This window comes from Thamnophis elegans, chromosome 2 (genome assembly GCF_009769535.1).
Source record: "Thamnophis elegans isolate rThaEle1 chromosome 2, rThaEle1.pri, whole genome shotgun sequence".
In the NCBI taxonomy this organism is placed as follows: domain Eukaryota; kingdom Metazoa; phylum Chordata; class Lepidosauria; order Squamata; family Colubridae; genus Thamnophis; species Thamnophis elegans.
Window position 1 is genome coordinate 30,124,593 of NC_045542.1, and position 24,579 is coordinate 30,149,171.

The following is a 24,579-nucleotide window of genomic DNA, read 5'->3' on the forward strand; positions in this document are numbered from 1 at the left end:
TTGTTTTATTTATTTACCATATTTTTTGGAGTATAAGACGCACTGGCTGAAAATCTGGGTGCGTTTTATACACTGAATACAGCATTTTTTGCTTCCCAAAACCCTGCCCCCTTCACCAAAATGGCCAAGCATAGTTTGTAGGAGGCTTTTAGAGAGTTCCTGGGGGGCTGGGAAGGGCAGAAATGAGCGAAAAACAGGCTGTTTTTTGCTCAATCCCCCCCCCCGGCCCCCAGAAGCACTCTATAAACCTCCATAAGGCTGTGCATGCAATTTTCTTGACAAAAAACAGAACGTTTTCATGAAAAACGGGCCATTTTGGGGAGGTTTTCAGAGTGCAACACCCCCCCCCCAATTTTTGGAAAGCTCTTTAGTTAGAGTGATTGATGAGAATTACATTGATCAAGTGCTGTGCCAGCAGAAACAAAGTCTTAGGTGCTGCAGATTGTCAGTGAGTTCCTTCCCCAGCACATGGATAAATACAGCTGGGAACATCTACCTACCTACCCTCTCTCTCCCTACTTACCTACTGTATCTCTCTCTCTCTGTCTCTCTCTCTCTTATTTACCTATCTACTCTCTCTCTCCCTAACTACCTACTGTATTTCTCCCCCCTCTACAAACTATCTACTCTCTCTCTTTCTATCCACTGTATTTCTCTCTCTCTCTCCCTCTACCTACCAACCTACCTACTCTCTCTGCCTACCTACTGTATTTCTCTCTCTCTCCCTTTATCTACCTACCTACTCTCTCTCCCTCCCTCCCTACTGTATCCCTCTCTCTTTCTCTCTCTCCACCTACCTACCTACTTTTTTAAAAAAATTGCCTCTTAAAAACCTTGGTGCGTCTTATACTCTGGTGTGTCTTATACTCTGAAAAATACGGTATATGTTTTTTGCTTGTGGGGGGGGCTCCCCAGGAGCACTCTGCAAGCCCCCTTCCCAAGGCTATTTATGCCTTTTTTGGAGGGGGGAATGGACCCATTTTTGCAAAAAAAGGGGTCATTTTGGGGAGGTTTGCAGAGTGCAAAAACATTTTTCCCCCTTTTGGAAAGCTCTTTAACTGATGAGAATTAGATTGATCAAGTGCTGTGCCAACAGAAACAAAGTCTTAGGTGCTGCAGATTGTTAGCGATTTCCTTCTCCAGCACATGGATAAATACACCTGGAAACATCTACCTACCTACCTACCTACTTACTCACTCTCACCCTACCCACCTATTGCATTTCTCTGTCTCTCCCTCCATCTACCTACCTACTATGTCTCTCTCCCAGCCTATCTAATGTATTTCCCCCCCATCTACTTACATACCTACCTACCTGCCTGCCTACCTACCTACCTACTCATTCTCTTTCCCTACCTATTTACTGTATTTCTCTATCCCTCTACCTACCCCCTCTCTCCCTGCCCATCTACTGTATTTCTCTCTCTCTCTCCCCCTCTATCTACCTACATACCTACCTACTCTCTCTCTCCCTACCTCTCTATCTCTATCCCTTTACCTACCTACCTAGACTCTCTCTCCCTACCTACTGTATTTCTCTCTCTCTTTCTCTCTCTCTCTCCTTTTATCTACCTACCTAACTACTCCCTCTCTCTCCCCCCCTACCTACTGTATTTCTCTCTCTTTCTCTCCCTCTCTATCCCTCTATCTACCTACTTTTTTTAAAAATTGCCTCTTTAAAACCTTGGTGCGTCTTATACTCTGGTGAGTCTTATATTCCGAAAAATATGGTACTTCCTTCCAATATGTGGAATGCATTTAAGGTACCCATCGGTGTGTGCTTTGGGCAGCCGTACGAAAAAAGTTAGCCATCACTGGTTTATGCCAAAAGATAACATCCGTTAATTTATATTATACAGCATAACAAAATTTTACACATTTAATACAACAATGCAGAAATATTTAATAATGTGACTGTTAACTAAAATTACAAATTAAATATATTTTAAGTGCTGTAAAGTCATAGATTAGAAACTCAATTAGTTGAGATAGTTTAAATAAACAAGCAGAAATGTTAAATACTCCACCTAAGAATGTGTCTATTTATAGAAGGTGAAAGATTATCCATTCCATAATTAAAAGAACTAGAATACTCTGGATGTTCACTGTGGTTGTAGTTTTATCATGAAGATGAAAATCTATCCATTTTCTGTAGCTAATTGTACGTGTATAGAGTCCTGGATAATAATCTTGATTATAGCCACTGGCAAAACTGGTGATGCCTATCAGATAGTACTTGGATACACTTGGGAAATAGCACATCAAAGGTCCACCATTATCTTCCTAGAATATGAAAACATGGAAAAAGTAAAATATTCATGTTATTCTGAAGTTCTGAACTACTATATAGGAATCTTCTGCTTGGTTCAGATAGTTTTATTATACAGGCCTTCAGCTAACAAAAAATAGATTTTAAAAAATGCAATTATTTATTCAATTTCAAAATATCAACACAATTTTGTTGGCGTATTACACATTTAGCATAGGCTACAAAACTTTTGAAAACCATGTTAAAAACAATATAGGGGCCGTAAAAAGGTGCTTAAGAAAAAAATCTGTACAGAAAAATTGAAAATCCTACAAACACACACACTTAAATAATCATAAAAAAGTAGATAGAAAAATCCATGAAAATACAAAATATTTGTCAGAAGTTCTTTTGCCATTCAATATTTTAAAACTTTTAATTTTATATGAATACAAAAGGTTACCAATAAGTTTTAAAATAGTGAATTGAATCTAGACTATAATAAGAGCATTTGATCCCTTCTGTGTTCAATACAAAGCCAATTCAAGGCTGAGAGTTGAGTCCTCCATTACAGCAGTTTGTTTAGTGACCATTCAGTTAAAGCAGCACTGAAAAAAGTGGCTTATAACTGTTTTTCACACTTTCGACCAATGCAGCATCCCATGGCCCCATGTTCAACATTTAGATGCTTGCCAACTCACTCATTTACAACAGTTGCATTATCTGACAAAGTGAAGGGGGAAGTCAGATACACTTAACAACTGTGTTATGAACTGCAGTGATTCACTTAAGAAATGTGGAAAGGTTGTAAAATGAGGCAATATTCACTTAACAAATGTCTCACTTAGCACTAGAAATTTTGGCCTCAATTGCAGTCATTAGTCAAGGACTACCTATAATTAATTTAAAAGAACAAATTATTTCGAGATGTTCCTTATTAAAAAAAAGTTTCTTAAAAATACATGAATTCACAAATTCTTTTAATTTATTTACTTATTATTCAATTTAAGGCATTGCAAAATATCAAATGACACAATATATTATACACTTAAATCATAAAAATATTTTTATTTTACCACAGAGCTATTTGTTGGCGAGGCAGCACAAATCATATCAGTTGCTAATATTTCTTTATACTGTTCATATTTATTGCAGACATATAGTGGAATAGTAATTACTTGAGCTTCTTGTAACACAGTTTGAATTTTGCCTGTAAAGAAAACACAATATATGTTCAGCATTCTTTGCAAAAGAGTTTCCAAAAGAGCAGTAAAAAATGGTACCTTTAAAACTAACAAGTCTATTATGGAATAAGTGTTCAAAGACTTCAGCTTACCTCACTGAATGCTAGGCAATGTGCATTACAAAAAGGTCAAAGGCTACTACTAGAGGGTAATTATCACTATTTACATTTATTTTACTTCATTTTCCTTAAAACTTAAGTATTTCTATTGTCAGCTCTGTTAGCAGGTCTGCTCTGTGTTTTTCTTTCAGCTGGTCCTTCTTGGTTTTCTTAAAGTGGGAAGGGCTGGCTTGAGTCTCTTGACAAAGTTTTGAGATTTCTGGTGCTATGAGGTCCCTAGCACTGTTCCCCCTGGGGTACACTTCCCACAAATCTTTAAATGCTACAGATTCCTTTGCTAATTTTGTAGTAAGACAAGCCTTGTGAAAAATACAGAATATTGGCAGTTTTAGACCCAGTGCTATTTTCTAAGCATAATGTCCTAAGATTTCAAATTATTAATGTCAAAAACGGCATTTTTTCACCCATCCCATTTTTACTATAGAATCATTGTAGCCATTAAAAAATGAAACAAAGTAGTAATAAAAAAATATTGAAAAGATCCAGGTAGTTTCAATATAAGATTATTTCATCCTTAAATTCAGCAATATATTTCAAATATTATAAAAACATGATAATCTCAATTTTAGAAAAATAAAAATAAAATTTGGCTTCCAAGCGAAGAATGGTTGACTGAGGACATTTTTGCAGAAGCAGAATTGACAACTATGGCAAACAATGATGAACTGGTGAGCACACCTACTTCTGTCTTCTTTGTGAAGGAGAAGATAGAAATCACCCATATATTCCAGACAAGTGCTCCTCATATCTTGCAGATGTGACCAATGGAAGATGGCAGGAATAACCATTTTGCTTGCAACTGTGGTCAGCACCTTTTAAAGGAGACTACTAACCTCATTTTCTATTTCAAAAATTGTTTTTAATTACTTTTAAGCTATTAGAGAGACATTTCAATTTCAATTACATAACATGTGAAGGATGTGTTTATGTGTTTTTATTATTATAGTAATAATCTACACTGAAGATGGCATTTAATTTCATTGTATGATGTGCAATGACAATAAAGTAAACTAAATTAGAGACCTTTGGATTGATACGTTTGAAAATACCAGGTGAATTTGCTTCAATCCTAAACAAAAGAAAATTTTAATCATACAAGTTTAAAAATTTAAAGAATTTGTAATGAACTGCAAAAACTAAGATTGATCTCAGAAAATTATAAATGAACAAGGGGCAGATAAATTGGAAATATAGAAACATAGTAAGATTTTGGAATTAATTATAAAGAACAAAGAGACCATGGAAAATAGATATTTTCTAGTTTTGTAAGCTGTAATGATAAGTAATTTTATGTTTTTAAAATTGGGCACTAGAGGGAACTAAAGATTCTAGGTAGAAACCACAAGCATACATTTTGTGTCAATTAAAATGATGCAAAACGTATTATTCAAAATATTAACAGAGACTTTTGAAGAATAATAGCCACAATATCAATAATGTCAGTCATAGCATCTGCCTCAATGGTTAGACTATGTTTTAAAAAATGAAATTGAAGAAATGCAAAATAAATTGTATCTAACAAGTTAGAGATGATACTGAAAGTGGATTTACAAATGATAGGCCAAAAGAATAGCTTGGAAAACGATTTCTCACTGGTTATACAAAAAAAACTGATTCTGCTTTAAAAATCAAAAGGGAAATACAAATGATGACCCCAAAAGTGACCTAAATATTTTTCCTTACCAGATTTAAAAAATAAGTATGTAAAAGACCTAAAGAATTCTTTGTGATGAGATAAAAAAGAATTGAAGAAAAATCAAATCTTAAGACAATGCTTGAATGAAGATTAAGACTGTTAGAAGTAAAAGAAAGGAATATAATGTTGATTAATTGTAATCTTAATGGAGGTGAAGAATCCATAAATTTGTTTATACCTGTGATAAAGTTTGGAAGTCACTTTTTTACATATTTTGTCTTTCCTCTTTTTTCCTTTTCTTTTTTTTAAATTTTTTTACTCTTATTTTATTTCTCTAAATACAGTATTAACTTTTACTATTATAAAAAAAATAATGTTTTTAATCTTGACTCTGTTCCTTAACAGCAAGAGTGTTGGTTTAATTCCATCTACATAAATTTTGTTTCTTTTCCAAGAAACAGGCTTGATAATGTCAAAGCCCTTCAAAATATTGAATTTTATATTTTAGGAATGCAATCTCAATATCACATTTACATCTTTAACTATGTTCCCTGTGGACTTATGTTAACTAATGCCCTAATTTGAAACCAAAAGCAACTATAGCCTATAGCCATGATGGTGAACATATGGCACAAGTGCTGGAAGTGGCACACAGAGTCATCTCTCCAGCCATGTGAGCTGTCGCATGTTGCTTTTCTGGGTTCCGTTGCACCAGCCAGCTGGTCTTCATGCATGCGGGAGTGCTGAAAGCTGGAAGAGCAGCCGCTGGTGTGCATGCGCACTCCAGGTGGCTGCTCTTCCTGTTTTCAGTGCACGCATGCGCACTGCCCATCTGGTCTTCCTGTTTCTGGCATGCATGTACGTACGAAAACCAGCTGGCTGGTGCACACACCGGAAACTGGAAGGTAATTTTCCAGGCGCTTACATGTGCACCGGACAGCTGCGCTTCTGGTTTCCCGCATGCGTGCACCCATTTTGGCATTTGGTGCTGAAAACGTTCGCCAACACTGGCCTATAGTATTTAAAGTACTGATGTGGAGACTGAAGATGGCCCATCCCAATCTAGAAAAAATGGTACCTTGGCAAAATCAAAGTGCATCTCACCAACTACAGGTTACTCTTACTATTAATAATGTTACAGAATGTTACTATTAAAAAGATAAGAACTAATACAAACTAGAAAAACAAAAATAGAAAGGTAAAAAAGATAAAAAATAGAAAATGGAAAAAATAGTACAGCTAAAAAAAGAAAAATATAGAAATTACTTCCCCTTCAAGTGAATAAACTATTTTAGTATTAAACTATTAATAATGTTACAGAATGTTACTATTAAAAAGATAAGAACTAATACAAACTAGAAAAACAAAAATAGAAAGGTAAAAAGATAAAAAATAGAAAATGGAAAAAATAGTACAGCTAAAAAAAGAAAAATATAGAAATTACTTCCCCTTCAAGTGAATAAACTATTTTAGTAACTTACCATTTTCCTGTAAAATTCAACAAAAAGTTTCTTCCCCCCATATCTCATGTTATCTATCATCAAATCTTTAGTCTCATCATAGAGTTCTGATGAGCAAAAGTCCATTTTTAACCTTGATCAAATAAATTAACTTTATATTCCTTCCTTTACTTTTGCCTCATGTTTTCTTTATTCCTTTTCATAAAATTCTTCAAACATTAATTTGTAAATCCAATATAGAAAAGTTACCAAGGTTTCTCTTTTGGTTTGTTAATTTGTATAGCAGTCAATTTAATTTGTACATGCAGTATAGCATCTCTTCCCATACCATTCCTATAGCCAATGATTTCTAAATCCACTTTCAAATCAATCTCAGTTATAGCCAATAAAATGTCTCCTCTTCCATACCATTTTCCAAACACTATATACTGTATATACTCGAGTATAAGCCTAGTTTTTCAGCCCACTTTTTGGGCTGAAAAAAGCCGCCTCGGCTTATACTCGAGTCAGTGAAAAATTTGCCCGAAATGGAGGAGAAAAAGGGGCGGGGCCATGCCGCTGGGTGACACTCGTGAATGGCCCAGTGCCCCTGTGAGTTTCCCCTCCCTCTGTGTCAGTTTGCCGCGCAGCGCGCACCGCACCATCCCCCCTCCTCACGTTCTAATGTAATGCAGGGCTGTCTTACGATTCCCCTTCCTCCCCCTCCTGCCGCTCTGCAACGATGTCCCACCTCCTCCTTGTTATGGCAAGCAGCCACATAGCGATGTCCCACCTCCTCTGGTACAGTGATCCAATGATAGGAATCACTGTGCCGTGTGTCATAGGAGGTGGGACATCACTCCCGCGGCTGCACGGGACATCATCATCACAGCGGGACATCAGCATCATGAGGTGAGTGAAGTATTTCATTGAATACACCGCTAGTTTACTGTTTTTCTTTGAAATAAATATTCAAAAACATTATTGGTATCTATTTTTATTTTTGAAATTTACCGGTAGCTGCTGCATTTCCCACCCTAGGCTTATACTCGAGTCAATAACTTTTCCAGTTTTTTGTGGTAAAATTAGGTGCCTCGGCTTATATTCGGGTCGGCCTATACTCGAGTATATACGGTAGGTAGTCCTTGATTTACAACAATTCATTTAGTGACCATTTGAAGTTACAATGGTACTGAAAAAGTGAACGTATGACCAGTTTTCAGACTTATGACTATTACAACATCCCCATGGTCACAAGATCAAAATTTGGGTGCTTAGCAAATGGCAGGTATTTATGACAGTGGCAGAGTTCCAGGGTCATCTGAACATCATTTGGGACCTTCCCAGCCAGCTTCTGACAAGCAAAGTCAATGGGGAAAGTCAGACTCATTTAACAAGAGCATAATTCATTTAACAATTGCAGTGATTTGCCTATGGCAAAAATTGTAAAATGGGGCAAAATTTATTTAACTGCAAAGGTGTTTTGGGGTTCAATTGTGATCATAAGGTCTATCTGTAATGGCAGGTACTTTTAAAATCAACTTCTGGATTCATCCTTCAATACATCCAGTTTTAAAGTATTTTGTTCCATTCAAATTATGGTAAGTTTTCTTGTCCTTTAGTTCCTTCTGGTTCCCTCTAGTGTCCAACCTTCAAAATCACATCATATTATATGCATTATTATATACATACAAAAACAACACATTTTCCCATGGGAAGCATTCTTAAAATTAGTTTAATTATTTCAAAACAATTTGGAGCCTTAGTCCCTTTATAACTTCTCAAAATCCACATTCTAATCATGCTTTTGCAGGTTATTACCCAAAAGTTTTTTAACTACTTATATTTGTATTTAAATCTTCTACTGCTAAGGATTGAAAGAAACTCACTTCAGTGTAGTAAAATTTGCCTTTCTTTAGGTTCTTCACAAAAGAGCTAATAAGCAATTTCCAAAAGTGATTAAGGAAGGAAATCCGGTGTCTTTTGAAAAGTGCTTGGGCAAAGAAGACAAACCCTCATCTCCCAGTTTTAAATTTGCTGGAGATCGTTGGCTGGTGGTCTCAGTGTGAGAAGCAATTGTCTGGAGCATATGTGGACATTCCCAAGTGCTCTTGTTCAGAGATGAAACCTGAACAGCTGGTCCCATCACCAGCTCTTTGTTCCACTGCAGTCACCAGCTCTCTACCTGGTTTCAATTACCCATTCCCCCCCAGAAGGCTACTATTCTTCTCTTTATCTAGAAAACAACAGATTGAGCTGATCTGCTGATTATATGGGACGTGTGATAATTTCTTTATGTTGATTATATCAGGAAACCAGAACAAAATAGTGAGGCTCATGTTCGCTGGAGCAATTTATTTCAAACAAATATGCTAAATATTTAATATAATGGAAAGGAACATGATTAAATACATGATTTAATGTAGATTATATGAAAATTATTCATTCTCCTGGGTTTTCTTTGCTAGCCTATAATTTTTACTCCATAACATTTCATAGTCCTAATGTGAAAGCACTCATATCAATTTGCCAAAAGAAAAGTTGCTTAACATCTATAATATGAAATAATTCAGCAGATAATGAAATTTAATTTAGTTTGATGTGTAGGCTAAGGCTGAAAGTTATATTAATAATACAGACAGACAAGGATGGAGATTCAGGGATTTTAATGTTAGCAGTAGGAGTAATTTGTTTTCTACTGGTCTCCTGTTCCCATATACACCTCTGAACTGCCTTGAAGGACTAAGAATCAGCCCAATCCCTCCTAGTGATGGCATCACAGGCTTTCTTGTAGGCTGAAAGGAAGCATAGCTCCCAACCCATTAAATACTGCCAAACCCTGTTCTCCATAGTAAGTTAAATTACTTGAATTAAAATATGAAAGTTTTCTGAATTCATGAAATGTTATCTGCAGAAAGATTAAATAATTACCTTTTTTCTTTATGTTTTCCCATCCACTTATGTAACATGGATTCTTATCACTCACTAGATGAGAATCCTGAGGTAAGCAGATAGGCTGAATGTATTTATTGTACTCAACGAGCTTCACAAGTTTAAACATTGCAATGTCATTTTCATAGCTGTCCCACTTGAAACCAGAATGGACAATGATACTTTTCACCCGACGACTTATAGTGTGAGAATGAGGTTTGTAAAGACGATGTAAGCCAATCACAACTCTCCAATATTCTGGATTTCTAGGACAATAAAATCATTTGTAGAATTAATGAGGGTCAGAGGCTGCTTTATATAATTTTAGAATTATGCAATCTTAAAATCTGTAGCTCTGTAGTTCTAATTCGCAAGCCTTTTTTCATTGTGAGCCTTAGCTTTCCTCACTTCATTTACAGGCTCAGCTATTTGGTGATAGTATGCCTTAGTTATGTGCCCCTCTTTCCACTTTTTATACATCATTTTTGTCTTTCAATTTATCAGAGTTCTTTATGCAGCCATGGTGGTTTAGCCACTATTATGCACAGCTGCATAATTATGCAATAATCCAGTCCAATTAGTAACTTTGTACTTGATGGTAGTTCACCTTTCATTGAATAGTTACAATATATCCAGTGGTGTTTTTTTTAATAGAAAAAAGAGTAGTTCAGACAAAAAAATGGATCTCCTAAAAAGCATAATTCAAGAAGATAGGATGCTTTTTTCTACTTCCATATCTATTAGACACTACTTTATCTGAAAAAATCTATCAGCTTGTATATATTATTTTTAAAGTGTTTAAAAAGAGAGTAGTTTAAATGGACTTTCTCATCAATGCCATTTTAATGGCTGAAACTTTCAAATGTTTCAATGGCTTAGCAATTCTGAAATCAATGAGCAGCTGAGTCACATGATGATGAATTTTAAACTTTTAAACTTTTCACAGATTATATATATATATATATATATATATATATATATATATATATATATATATATATATATATATATATATATATATATATATATATATATATTCTCTATTTCTAAGTATAATTTAGTCAATTATTTGGTACATTTTAAAGCAGCAGAAATAATATTGTCCTAAGAAATGTCTTCTTGGCTCCTCTGGTCTTATAACAAAAAGCTGTTTATCTAACAAAAAGAATGTACATCTTTTATTCAAATGAGAAGGAAGGACTCACACAGGGACCTCCTGATCCTAAGTGGGACTGTGTCATAATATACTTCATAGGATAAATATTGTGTTTTTTTTCTCTCCGTCTATAAAGTTTGCTATTGCTGTTTGTGTGGGCATAGGTATATAATAGTCTTTACAGAAAAAATAGTGAAGTAATTGGAGCTCTTAAAATTCTTTCTTTTGCTTTTGTAAATGGTGATATCTAATATGAGTGTTAAAGATTTTAGATTATCTTTAGTCTGATGCATGATGGCAAGATGCATGCTACCCAGTGGTGGGTTTCTGCCGGTTCGCACCAAATCAGGAGAACCGGTTGGTGAAATTTACTGATCCGGTGAGAGGAGGTTCCACCGGTGGATCTGGAAGTAAGTTCCAGAACGCCTGCCCTGTCCGTCTCCCCGTGCTGAGAAAAGCGCTGTGCGTGGAGGTCTGTTACTGGTGAGCAGGCGTCCTAGAACCTGCCTGCCAGCAAAGGACTTAAACGGAATCACTTTTCTGAGCACAAGGAGACACCCAGTAGTTTGCGCCGTCCGTCTTCCCGTGCTGAGAAAAGCGCTGTGTGTGGAGGTCCCTTACTGGCGGGCAGGTGTCCTAGAACCTGCGTGCCAGCAAGGGACTTAAATGGAATTGCTTTTCTGAGCACGGGGAGACAGGCAGAAGTTTGTGCCGTCCGTCTCCCCGTGCTGAGTAAAGCGCTGTGCGTGGAGGTCCCTTACTGGCGGGCAGGCGTCCTAGAACTGTCTGCCAGCGAAGGACTTAAACGGAATTGCTTTTCTGAGCATGGGGAGACAGACAGGAGTTTGTGCCGTCCATCTCCCCGTGCTGAGAAAAGCGCTATGCGTGGAGGTCCCTTACTGGTGGGCAGGCGTCCCAGAACCTGCTTGCCAGCAAATAACTTAAATGGAATCGCTTTTCTGAGCATGGGGAGACACACAGTAGTTTGCGCCGTCCGTCTCCCCGTGCTGAGAAAAGCGCTGTGCATGGAGGTCCCTTACTGGTGGGCTGGCGTCCTAGAACCTGCCTGCCAGTGCCGTGCAAACTTCTCCAGTCCGCTGCACCCGAACTGGTGGAGTGCCCACAACCGCCCGCCGTCGCCAGGAAGACAGCCAGTGCAGGTAAGCCACACGGTTGCTCCGATTGCACGGGCGCTCCATCAGCTCGGGTGCAGCCGGACTGGAGAAGTTTCTCTTCTCAGAAATGTCTTCACATCAAAGCTGTGGCAGCCTGCCTGTCCCTTTCAGGTGGGTTCCCCGGGAGGGAGGAGGCCAGTGGGAGCATAAAGGGAGCAGCAGCTCCTCTGTGAATGGAGGGAGAGGAAAAAAGTTGGGATTCTCCCTGCTGCAGCCTTTAAATGGCAGAGAAGCCGAACTCCCTCCCCCCTTAACAGAGGAGTTGCTGCTCCCTTTATGTGAATGTGTGATATTTTGCAAGGACTGGGAAATCTCTCAGGCAGTCTCTGAACAAGAAAAAATGTATTTGCATGTTAATGGGGGAAACAGGTGGGCTAATTATAATATTAAACTATTTTTGGCTTACTATACAGATAATTTAGTGCAAAGCTGTGCACAACAGTATTAGATTTCTGTGGTTTTATCTTCCTCGGTTGGTTTTAGGGAGCGCTATGGAAAGCTAAAACAAATGCTGTGTAACAAGGAAGCGTAAAACATTCCTTTTGATTCATTGGAGAATTAAAACCAAACATTATTTCAAAGGAGAGAAGTTTCATATCATGCAAGTTTCATCAAAACTGTTTCACATACCCTTAAATCTTGAGGGGGGGGGAGAGAGAGACAATAGTGAATATCTAGGAAGTAGGGAAGTAGTGGCAAATATCTTAGAATAATACTTTAATGCAACTATTATAAATTGTTCAGCAATAATTTAACTAAAAGAATTGTGCATACTATATATAAATTGTTACTTCTTAGCAGGAAGTCCAATATTTTTTTTCTTTGGGTTTTCCCATTTGGCTGAGTTTTTCAGTACTCCAACATACTATTCTTTTTTATTGGGGATATATTTATGAATTTATTTTTTTAAGCAACAGGCCAAAACCTGTTCATATTAATAAGTAGGAAATCTGTTGGACATCAAACTTATTTTAAAAGTATCATTATGTAGAATTCTTTTTAGTAGTCTGGATTATGGAAGAATTGCAGGAAAATATTAGATAAGACAGAAATAAACTAAAATAGGGGTGGTGATGGTGGTGAATCAACTTCTTGATTCTTGCCCATGTTTTGTTACAAACTACTCTAACTGCTGCCTGTTTTTTTAGCAATAATGATTACATTGAATATGATATTAATATATAAAGCATGTGATATAGTTCCAGGATCAGAGCTAGTCTATATTTGAATGGCCTAAAGTTGTGTTAACATTCAAGGAAGCTAAAGCTGCAATCTAGGAAAGGCAGTTCTTGGCCCTCTAAGTACCTGGAAAATAGACCACCTGTGAATCATATGCAAAACCACCCTGATTGCCATATAGAAGAAAGTATGAAATAGGCTTATATAAATCATTTGGTGGGATTTCAAAGCATTGGAAAGTTGTGGGAGTACTTTGGAATATCTGTTTCATTGACCACATCTGGAGGAGTGCTCAGAGCCCTGTAAAATAACTTGCCTAACTTTAGTCGAAATGCTAGGACTGCATGGTACTTTGGACTCTGTTCCCAACAAAGTATTGAAGAGAATACAAGACTGTAAATATAGTACCCTGTTGTGACTCAGCAGTTCTGCTGAGAGGTTTTTCGGGATACAAAATTCAGTGTTATGACTCAGCAGTTCTGCTGAGAGTTTTTTCAGGATACAAAATTCAGTATGCAGCTGGGGCTTGTGGGAGGAGGTTTGGAGATAAAAGGAGAGATGCTGCCACGCCCCAGTCGCTGGAGTCAACGTTCCTTCATATGTTCCGTGTCTGGTACAATATTGCTTGCTTATTACTCGTGATTATGCCTGTTACATTTGGATAAATGCTTTGGTGTTTTCATGTAAATCTGATCCGTGGAGACGATGGAAGAAGGGCAGCGTTCGTAAGAGCTTTTGTTTTGAATTCTTATCAGAGATTTATGTTTATGTTATTTCTGGGCTCGAAGCCAGTTTGAACTGAAAACTGATAAAGAAAAGTCCTTTTGAGTTTAATTGTCTGCGTTTGTTAATGAGCCATCAAGGGGGGGGGGGTCAGAACAGATTGACTCCAGCCAAGACAAGCCTTAATCTCAGTAACTATGGAACAACTCATGGCGGAGAATAGATTAATGGCGCAGCAAATAACAATGTTGTCGGACCAAATTCAACAGTTGCAGAGAGCTGTAAGACCCCCCCCCCCCCCAGCCAAGGAGGAAGTGTCTAGTTGCCATGCCAGATAAATATGATGGGCATTTGCGTGACCCGTCAAAACCGCGCTCGACTAAGCCGCGCCTGATTAAACCGCGTTGCTAACGTCATCAACAGGGCAATAACAGCCAGCGCGGAGAAAGAAGGGCGCTTTAAATAGTGCTTTGAAAGCAAGCCGATTCAACTTAAGGTAAGGGTTAGGTTTAGGGTTAGGTTTAGGGTTATGATTAGGGTTAGGTTAAGGATTAGGTTTAGGGTTAGGTTTAGGGGGGTTAGGTTTAGGGGGGTTAGGTTTAGGTTTAGGGGTTAATTTTAGGGTTAGGGTTTACAGCGTGCTTCTCTCTCCGCGCTGTTGTCGCCCTGTTGATGATGTCAGCTACGCGGTTTAGTCGGACGCGGTTTAGTCGAGCGCTGATTTGTGGTGGAACTGGGCATTTGGCCATGTTTGCAGCATTCTTGGGACAATGCCAGCTGTTTATTAGCCTGAGAGCGGAGGACTTTCCCACTGACCGGACGAAGGTGGGACTCATGATCAGTTTGCTTTCAGGCACGGCTGCCCGGTGGGCCACGCCCTTGTTAGTGCAACAGAGCCCTCTGCTGGATGACTTTCAGGGCTTCTGCCAGCATTTCAAATGGATGTTTGAAGATCCGATCAAAGGGGAAACAGCTGCCAGAAGTTTGAAATCCTTGCAGCAGGGTACTGGGTCATTGCAAGAATATGTGTCTGAATTCAGGCTATGTAGCCAAGATTCCACATGGAATGAACCTGCTTTAATGGACATGTTCCAAGATGGATTGTCTGAGGCCTTGCAGGATGAACTGGCAAGGGTGGACAGGCCACCGACGTTGGACGCGTTGGTCCACCTGTGCCTCCGGATAGACATCAGGCTGCAGAGGCGAAGGCCTCACCGGGTATTCCAGGAAACCACCAGCATGCCAGTTCAGCAAGAGACTGCAGCGGACTGGGAGGAGCCCATGGAGTTGGGTGCTGTCCAACCTCGGGTGTCACGGACAGAGATGAACAGAAGACGTTCAGAGGGGTTGTGTTTTTATTGCAGGGATCTTGGACACTTGGTAGGGAGCTGCCCCAAGAAGAACCGAAGGGTTGTGCGGACTGCAACCGTCCCTCAGCAACGCACGATCAAGTTGGACAACCAGCACGTTGGTGCGGCCGTGTTACCCTGTTCACACAGGATAGCATGCATTCAGGGGGTGTGGAGTCCCAGGGCGGATGCCGTGCCGAGTAAAGTAAAGAACTCCGACCCTGCGAACTCGCTTCCACCTTGGACTGTTCTACCCGTTGCAACCTGCGCTGCCGTTTGTCATCCAGGGAGCATGCAGTCTCTGGTATGGGATGCGCAGCGGGGTGACGACTGGGTGGAGCGACAAAAGGCAGAAGTGAGGCCAGCGTCCCCATGGACTTTGGAAGGGGATCTTTGAAGTGTCGGGGCTGGCTCTATGTTCCCGCAGGGCACATCCGTTGATAGGTGCTTTCGCAGATTCATTGCGCATCTGCAACAAGACATTGGGAGTTTGTTCGGACATTGCGCCTGGCCTCCCGTCAATTTTGGTGGCCCCATCTGAAAGATGAAGTACGGAGGTGCGTGCAGTCCTGTGCCCAGTGTCATTGGGCCAAGTCTACAAAGAGAACTCCGCCAAGATTCCAGTCTTTGTCGACTCCGGTCCCCGCAACACTGGACTTTGTCTCTGGGTTCCCGGTGGGGTGCCGGGGTCTTGAACCGTGTTCTGGGGAGGCCGTCACCAACCCTTCTGGGCCACACCCCAATCATGAAGCCGGGGGAAAGGCTCTGCGGGAGGGGATTGCGTGGTGGCTGGTGGGTCGGTCTTGCAGAAGGTGGAGGACCCTGGACAGGGTGTTAAGGCTCGGCCGAAGTCGGTCGAGCTGCCGTCAACCTCCGACGGAAAGGGAGTTGGTGGATTGGCCTTGCAGAGGGTGGAGGACCCTAAACAGGGAGTTAAGGCTCGGCCAAAGTCGGTAGGGCTGCAGTCAACTTCCGACGGAAAGGGGGTTGGTGGATTGGCCTTCCAGAGGGTGGAGGACCCTAAACAGGGAGTGAAGGCTCGGCCACAGTCTGTAGAGCTGCCGTCAACTTCCGACGGAAAGGGGGTTGGTGGGTCAGCCTTGCAGAGGGTGGAGGCCCCTAGACAGGGAGTGAAAGCTCGGCCACAGTCGACAGAGCTGCCATCAACCTCCGACGGTAGGAGGGGTGGTGAGTCGGGCTTGTGGAGGGTGGATGTCCCTGGATGGGGTGTCGATGCCGGGAAGGGTGGAAGGAAACATGGTGGCCACCGGATACCGAAAGAGTTGGTACAATATTGCTTGCTTATTACTCATGATTATGCCTGTTACATTTGGATAAATGCTTTGGTGTTTTCATGTAAATCTGATCCGTGGAGACGATGGAAGAAGGGCAGCGTTTGTAAGAGCTTTTGTTTTGAATTCTTATCAGAGGTTTATGTTTATATTTTGTTATTTCTGGGCTCGAAGCCAGTTTGAACTGAAAACTGATAAAGAAAAGACCTTTTAAGTTTAATTGTCTGTGTTTGTTAACAAGCCGTCAAGGGGGGGTGATAACAGTACCCCATCCACAATTCTTTAAAGTAGATATTTCATGAATCCAGGAAAAATGTGCCGCTGCTTTAAAAAGTACCAAGTAGATTCTGTGGGCTTTACATTCCTATATATTCAAAAACAGTGCATCACCCTAACAAACATTATTATTTAATGAATTTAAGTTGTTGCCACTGCTTTAAAGTTAAATTCAGGTGTATGGATGCCTCTTTCTTTTCTGTGTAACTTATACCTCCATCTTGACTGGGAATGCTGACATCGTCATGGCCACTCCCACCCGGTCACATGGCCAGCAAGCCACTCCCACCCAGTCACATGGCCAGCAAGCCACTCCCACCTGGTCACATGGCTGGCAAGCCACTCCCACAAAGCAGGCCACACCCAGAGTAGGTTCCAAAATTTTTTGAAACCCACCACTGATGCTACAGCTTTGTGATAGCCAAAAATGACCATGGTATCCTTCTGCGACGACTGCGGGAGGTGGGGGTGGGAGGCACTGTTTTGCAGTGGTTCTCCTCCTACCTCTCGGACAGGTCGCAGTCGGTGTTGGTCGGGGGACAGAGATCGACCATGAGGCCCCTAACATATGGGGTGCCGCAGGGGTCAGTCCTGTCCCCCGTACTATTTAACATCTACATGAAACCGCTGGGCGAGATCATTTGGAGGCACGGGATAAGATACCACCAATATGCGGACGATACGCAGCTGTATCTGTCCGCCCCGTGCCAACTCAATGAAGCGGTGGACGTGATGAACCAGGGACTTGAAGCTGTTAGGGACTGGATGAGGGCTAACAAGCTTGTACTCAACCCAGAAAAGACCGAGTGGCTGTTGTGTTTCCCTCCCAAAAATTTGGTTAGTGTTCCATCGCTCAGGCTGGGGGGCCAAATTTTACACCCCTCAGACAGGGTTCGCAACTTGGGAGTCCTCCTGGATCCACAGCTGACCTTTGATTACCACCTGTCGGCTGTGACCAGGGGGGCATTTGCCCAGGTTCGCCTGGTGCGCCAGTTGCGACCCTACCTGAATCGGGAGGCTCTCACAACAGTCACTCGCGCCCTCGTGACCTCTAGGCTGGAATACTGCGTGCTCTACATGGGGCTGCCCTTGAAGAGCATCCGGCGGCTTCAGCTAGTCCAGAATGCGGCCGCGCGAGTGATTGTGGGTGCACCTCGGTTCACCCACATAACACCTATCCTCCGCGAGCTGCACTGGCTACCTGTTGATCTCCGTGTGCGCTTCAAGGTGCTTCTTACTACCTACAAAGCCCTTCATGGTAGTGGATCTGCGTACTTGGGAGACCGCCTCCTGCCAATCACCTCCTCTCGACCCATAAGATCTCACAGATTAGGCCTCCTCCGAGTGCCATCTGCCAGCCAGTGCCGGCTGGCAACTACGCGGAGGAGAGCCTTTTCAGTAGCAGCTCCGACCCTCTGGAACGATCTCCCCGTGGAGATTCGTACCCTCACCACCCTTCAGACCTTCCACACAGCCCTCAAGATCTGGCTATCCCGCCAGGCCTGAGGGTAAAGACCATAGTCCGCCCCCACCCGAATGTTGTATGAATGTTGCTTGATTTTAATTATACATTGTGTTTTTATGTTATTGTATGTCTTCCCCTCCCATACAAGTTGTTAGCCGCCCTGAGTCCCCCCAGGGAAAAGGGCGGCCTATAAATAAACTCAACTACAACTACAACTAATAAATACTTATGACACTGAATTTTAAAGTTCTCCTCATAACTTTAAATCAGTCACTGAGTGCCTGGATCACCATCACATGACTGTGAGGATACTGTGACTATCATAAATATGAGGACTAGTCATTGACTATCGCTTTTTCCGATCCTAAGTTGGAATGGTACTGCATCAGTGGTTCTTAAGTGAGGACCACTTGTAGAACACAAGCAGGATGCTATTTTGGTAATACAAGTCACAGCTAATATAAATGGTTGTTTCATTTCTATTTATTTATTCATATGATTTTATAGCCATCCATATTAATAAATGATTCTGGGCAGCTTACAATTCAATGATTGCATTATTCCTAAAAGAGTAGAAAATTGGGTAATGGTGCTTGGAAACATCTTGCTTCCCCAGATAGATTGGGGAAAAATAATGCGTAAGGTAACATTTTTATCTCGACAATGATTAAATATATGAAGATGTGGATTTAATTATCATGGTCTGAAAGCCAAACATTCCAAAGACAGATTTTCCTCTTGTTATACTTCCTTTTAAGTTGCTGTTTAAAAATATGGCATGGGAAAGAAAGCAAAATAATTTCCTAAAGAATTTAAGACCTTAGACTACTTCAGTAGTTCAGGAACAGCAAAGTTCTATTCTTCTACTGAAGTCAGTAACAAAGATCAAAGCATTCCAAATTTCCAGATATAAAATTTGTCCCTACCTTAAAGGAGCAGAAATATCTTTGCAATCACCTGTACTCCCACTGACTCATGGCCTTTCCTCATTTGCACTTAATCAGAGAATGAACTTTACAGGTTTTTTTTGTCATGCATTATGATTTTACCTTCATCTCATCTCCAACTCAAATCTGAAGCTGATTCAAAGCATCCTCAGTTCTGGGATTCGACAGGAAGTTCTCCAGCTGAACAGATGTAGGGAATGTGAACTCGGAAGAGCTTCACATGAACCCTGTCTGACAAACTTACTCCGGTGATCCTTTTTTGGATCAGAACCCGCCCCCCCCCAGAGGGGGGGGGGCAAAGAAGGGCAGTGTCTCACCAGACCCAGAGGGAGGCAACGTCACAGGTTGGAGATTTGTCTTATGAATCGGAGTGGGGGCGGCAGCCTGCAATATGGCTGTCAAGATGCTGACTTCCTATCTAAGCAAATGAACAGGAGGGTGAGGAAGAGATTAAAGACTGGTAAGAAAATTTATCTAACCCACAGCCATAAATCAATTCCTGGTAAAGGCAAAGAAATCTTGAGAGCATAAATAATATTGATGGTCAGATCGGGATTTTCTCCAAAAGAAAGGAAGGAAAATGGAGGGTTGAAACACTCTCCCCCCCCCAAATTTTTTTTATTTTGCTTGAAACAAATGTGGACAGAAAAGGAGAAAGCAGAGACGTGACAAACCCTCTCAAATATAAACTCTAAACTCGGTTTGGGATTTGAAATTGAAACCAAACATTCCGAAAGATTTACTTTGCTTTGAAGCAACTCCAAAAAAGCAAGGAAAAAAACAACACTTCTTCTCACTGATAACTGAAAATCTAACCTTGACTGTGCAGGAAGTTTTAATTAACTAACTGCCATAAATCAGAATTTGGGAAAGCAGGAGGCAAAATAGAAACGTACCCGAATCTGGCTATTTGCAAATTTGATACAATTGATATGTTTTGAGCAGCTGTGGTTGACCAGAGGCGGAAGGTGACAGGGGAAAGAATAATTACAGAGTCAAGAACTGGGAAATACGAGGGTTCCCCCCCCCTTTCATCCTTTTTTTTCGCTGCAAAAGATTAAGATGGCCCCAGCTTCTCTTCCGGTCTCACAGTAGTTGAATTAAATTTAAGGTGGACTCAAAATAAGACTTTTATAACTAACTGCAATTTTGGAATTAGACATTAAGGAAGAACAAAAGACCAAGATGGCTCCCATCGCTCTTCCCCACAGCAGCTGAAGTAGATAAATTTAAGGTGGATCAGAACTCTGAAATAAGAACTGTATAACTAACTGTAACTTTGGAACTGGACATTATGGAAAGCTGGGAATTTGAAGAACTATGTGAAATTATAAAAAATATATGGATAAATCATTAAAATCAAGCCTAAATAGAATTCTGAACCCAGAGAAGCAGATGTCTAAAGAAGAATTCAAAGAAGAAGGGGGGCAAGACAACGAAGGGGTAGAAATGGAGGGAAATAAAAAGCAGACAAAAAACTCCATTTGTCTTGGCAGTGATATAGGGAAAACTGTAAAAAGAGGAGGTATCCCAATAAAAGAGAATAAAAAGCAGACAAAAGAGGTTGAGGTTGTTAGTGGTATAAGGAAAATTGAAGTAGGAGATTTTGCCCCAACATAGAGAAATATAAAATATCCTTTTGATGGTGGCCTGGGGAAAATTGAAGAGTGTGGATGTGTCAAAACAAAGAAAAGGGAGAAGAGAGGAACGGTGAAGTGGGACAAAAGACTTACTAAGAAAAAATCAGAAAACTAGAAACTTTTATATGGGAAAATATAAAGCTAAGATAAGGGTATTTATTCCTAAATATGACAATAAAATGGAGTTGCTAATTGGTTGAATATAATAATGGAAAGACAATTAAAGAAATATATGGAATATGGATAAATATGATACTGATATGGGGAGGTTGTAAAGCAGAGATTTGTGATTCACTTTTATATATGATAATTAAACTGAGTTGTGAATTGACTGAATATGACAATAGAAGGACAACTAAGCATGGATTAAAATATATGAAACATGGACATATATCGAATTTTTAAGATGATGAATAAAGTGAGATGTTTACCGGTTATTCTATATAATAGATTAAGGGAATTGTAACGAACATTGAACAGTGAGGATTGCCATTTATAGACAATTAAGGGTAATTAATCTAAGATATGGAAAATGGAAAGGGAACATGAAATAAACCTACAATGGGAAACTATTGAGATTTAAAGACAGAATCACTAATTGGGGGCATGTAAGGATGCATAATTATATAAAGATAATGATGAGAATAGCTGGGAATTGTAACCAGGTCTACATCTCAGCCAAAATTAGGCTGGGGGGTGGGGAGGGTTTTAAAGGTACAGTGACTATATATGTATACTTTTTTGTTCTATTTTTTTTTAAAAGAATACATGTTAAAATTAAATATGTATATTGAAAGGGAATTATAAATACCATCAATATAAAATGGAGCTTGCTCAGAAGCTGAAATACACTAAGTAAATAGGAAATAGAGTGGGAAATAGAGGAGAGAGGTAAGGGAAGAAGAGAGGGATAGGAGAGAGGGCAAGAGGGGGGAAGAGGAGGAGAGAAATGAGTAGAAAGGGGAGAGGAGGAGAGAGGAAGGGAAAGTAGAGAAGGGAAGGATGACAGAGGGAAGAAAGGAGGTAGGGAGAGGGAGGAGAAAGGGAGAATAAAGTGATGGATAAAGTACAAATATGGCGTATGGAGAGTAGAAGAACCAATAATTGTCTTTGAGAGTTGATGGCAAGATAAATCGATGTAAACAATTAATAATACAATATGATGTTGGCTATGTATACATATGATTATATGTTATGAAAATGGAAAAAAATATATATATATAACAACAAAAGCATCCTCAGTTCTGATTTTAAAACAGTTCTTCCCTTAAACATGAAACAAGCCATAACAGTTTAACTTTGGGAACTTGGCTTTGAAAATGGGATTAGCCCAATTAAGAGACAACTTTTTTTTTTTTTTTACTTTTATTAAACATTTATAGGCCGCCCTTTTCCCTGAGGGGACTCAGGGTGGCGTACAATAATAGGGGAGGGAAGTGCAGGACAAAACACAAAAAGAAAATGTGAGTAAAAATAATTAGCGGTAAAACACAACATTCACTCAACATTCGGGAGGGGCGAGAGTAAAGTCTTATCCCCAGGCCTGACGGGATAGCCAGATCTTGAGGGCTGTGCGGAAGGCCTGGACGGTGGTGACACAGTGTAGGTATCATATAAGTGGGGACTCCCGTGCCCACCCCACAATCTATTTTCCTGCTTGTAACAGCTTATGGCTCCTTCAGAAGAAAGCTAAATCCATATTCAAATAGTTTAGTTAAGTGCTAGCAAGTGTGGGGAAAACATGCCATAAAGGAGAGGGAGTTCTCATTCTGTAATGGGTCATCCTACCTGTCTTTATAAATTGGGCTCCACCAAAATTCAGATCTCCCTTTCCACAACTTTATTAATCCCTGTTGATCAATAGCAATAGCTCTTAGACTGCTATCCCGCCTATACTATACCACTCCATAGTGCTATACAGCACTCTCTGAGCTGTTTACATCATTATATTGCCCCAACAATGTTTCCTCATTTTATCAACCACAGAAAGATGGAAGGCTGAGTTAACCTTGAGCTGGTCAGGATCAAACTCAAGGCTGTGGCAGAGATAGCCTGCAATACTACATTCTAACCACAGCTGGAACCTGTGGAAAGCTTTGAGTGAATCTTGAAAGCTATCCCTAACAACAGAAATTTTATCCTAGCTTACTTTTCTGCCAAGTGACAAACTGATGAACAGCGTTTTAATTATCAAGGAAAAGATATAAAGGAATTCTTTAGCTGTTGCCCTCTCCTAAAATATGTTCTGCATGGGTGAAAAGCTGCTGAACTAACAGAATAACAGAGTTGGAAGGGACCTTGGAAGGCTTGTAGTCCAACCCCCTGCTGAAGCACCCCTATACTATCTAGTTTCATCTAATTTGATTTTATCTAGTTTGATAAAAATATTTGAACAAATGTTGTAAAGGCTGGAAATATACTAAAACACTTTCTGAATCTCTGCTTGCACATGCAATTCCAAAATTCAATCACTTATTTAAAATCTTCAAACTGTACAGAAAAAGATTTAGAAATTAAAGATACATACACCCATTTCTTAATGCAACGTGCTACTGTCAGTACCGAATTGTTATCAATTAATGATCCGCCACATACATGCCGAAATCGACCTGATGGAACACGATAAATCTGAAGACTAACTTGCCATGGCCATGCTCCAAGCTGAGCAACATGTCCACCTAAAGGCTGAGTCTCTGCTGTTATGTTAACTATTGCAGGCCTTGCTCCACATCCTGGAAATCAAAATGTAGTTACATTGTTAATTTTCAGCTATTCTAAAATAGTTCAAAAATCAACACCAAAATTTAAAACATACATAAAATAATAACCAAAGAGCCTTTTAAAAACTTATCCGATAGGAAATATTTGCTGTTATTGGACCAGATACTGTTAGATTAATGAGTCTGAAATACCACTAGTGTTTATTATTAGAGTTGTCCAACTTAATCATTTGAATTGAAGCAGCAGTAAATTCAAGTCAATTTGGCTAATACTTTGATCTGCTCCAGTCAATGGGATCAGCAGTAAAGAGATTTGGAGCTGTAATCCAAAACATCTGCAGGTGTTTAAATGCCTAATTCTAAACTCAAAGTTCACAATTGATGCCGTAAAACAAACCGAAAATAATTGAGTTTAATCTCATGTTATCAGAATAGAGTAATTGATACGAGTTCCCCCTTCCCTTGTAATATCTTTACAAAAAAATTTGTTAGGCTAAAAAAATTGCACAAAGTTATCCAATGAAATTGGTAAATCAGTGAAGTTTTGATTCCAAATCTTCCTAGTTCAACACTATACTGGCCTACATATTTTTATTTTGGTTGCAAATAGTATCTAGCAACAATGGAATGGCAGTTAAGGCATCAGGCTAGAAACTGGGAAACGGAGTTCTAGTCTATCTTGAGCATAATATCAGCTGGATGGCCTTGGCCAGTCACTTTCTCTCAGTCCTAATGAGGTGGTAATGGCAAACCATTTCTGAAAAATCATGCCAAGTAAACTGCAGAGATTTCTCCAATCTGAAATACTTACAAGGTTCTCATAAGAGTATTTGTATTTATTTATATTCCGCCTATATATATTAGACAGCAGGTAAAAGTTGTAACAGCCCTTTTATTTACAATTCCTACCCCCAACCCAAGCCGCTTTCAACATCTCCAAATAATGAGAAGTGTCAAACCTACAATTCTAGCAACAATACTTCTTTCATAATAAAAACAGCTGTAATGTAATGCTGATAAGAGATAGGTCCAAAGCAATT

At 39.9% G+C, this 24,579-nt stretch overlaps 1 protein-coding gene across 1 annotated transcript in view; it reads right to left on the bottom strand.

The window, feature by feature from the left end:
- Nucleotides 1-2,043: 2,043 nt before the first annotated feature.
- Nucleotides 2,044-24,579, bottom strand: part of LOC116504511 (transmembrane protease serine 9-like) — a 40,880-nt gene continuing 18,344 nt past the window's right edge. The window contains exons 8-11 of the mRNA XM_032211547.1: nucleotides 23,347-23,551; nucleotides 9,618-9,883; nucleotides 3,325-3,458; nucleotides 2,044-2,283 (exon numbers count right to left, since the gene is read on the bottom strand). Of these exons, the coding sequence (XP_032067438.1) occupies nucleotides 2,044-2,283; nucleotides 3,325-3,458; nucleotides 9,618-9,883; nucleotides 23,347-23,551 (845 nt within the window). The remainder of the gene's footprint in view (nucleotides 2,284-3,324; nucleotides 3,459-9,617; nucleotides 9,884-23,346; nucleotides 23,552-24,579) is intronic.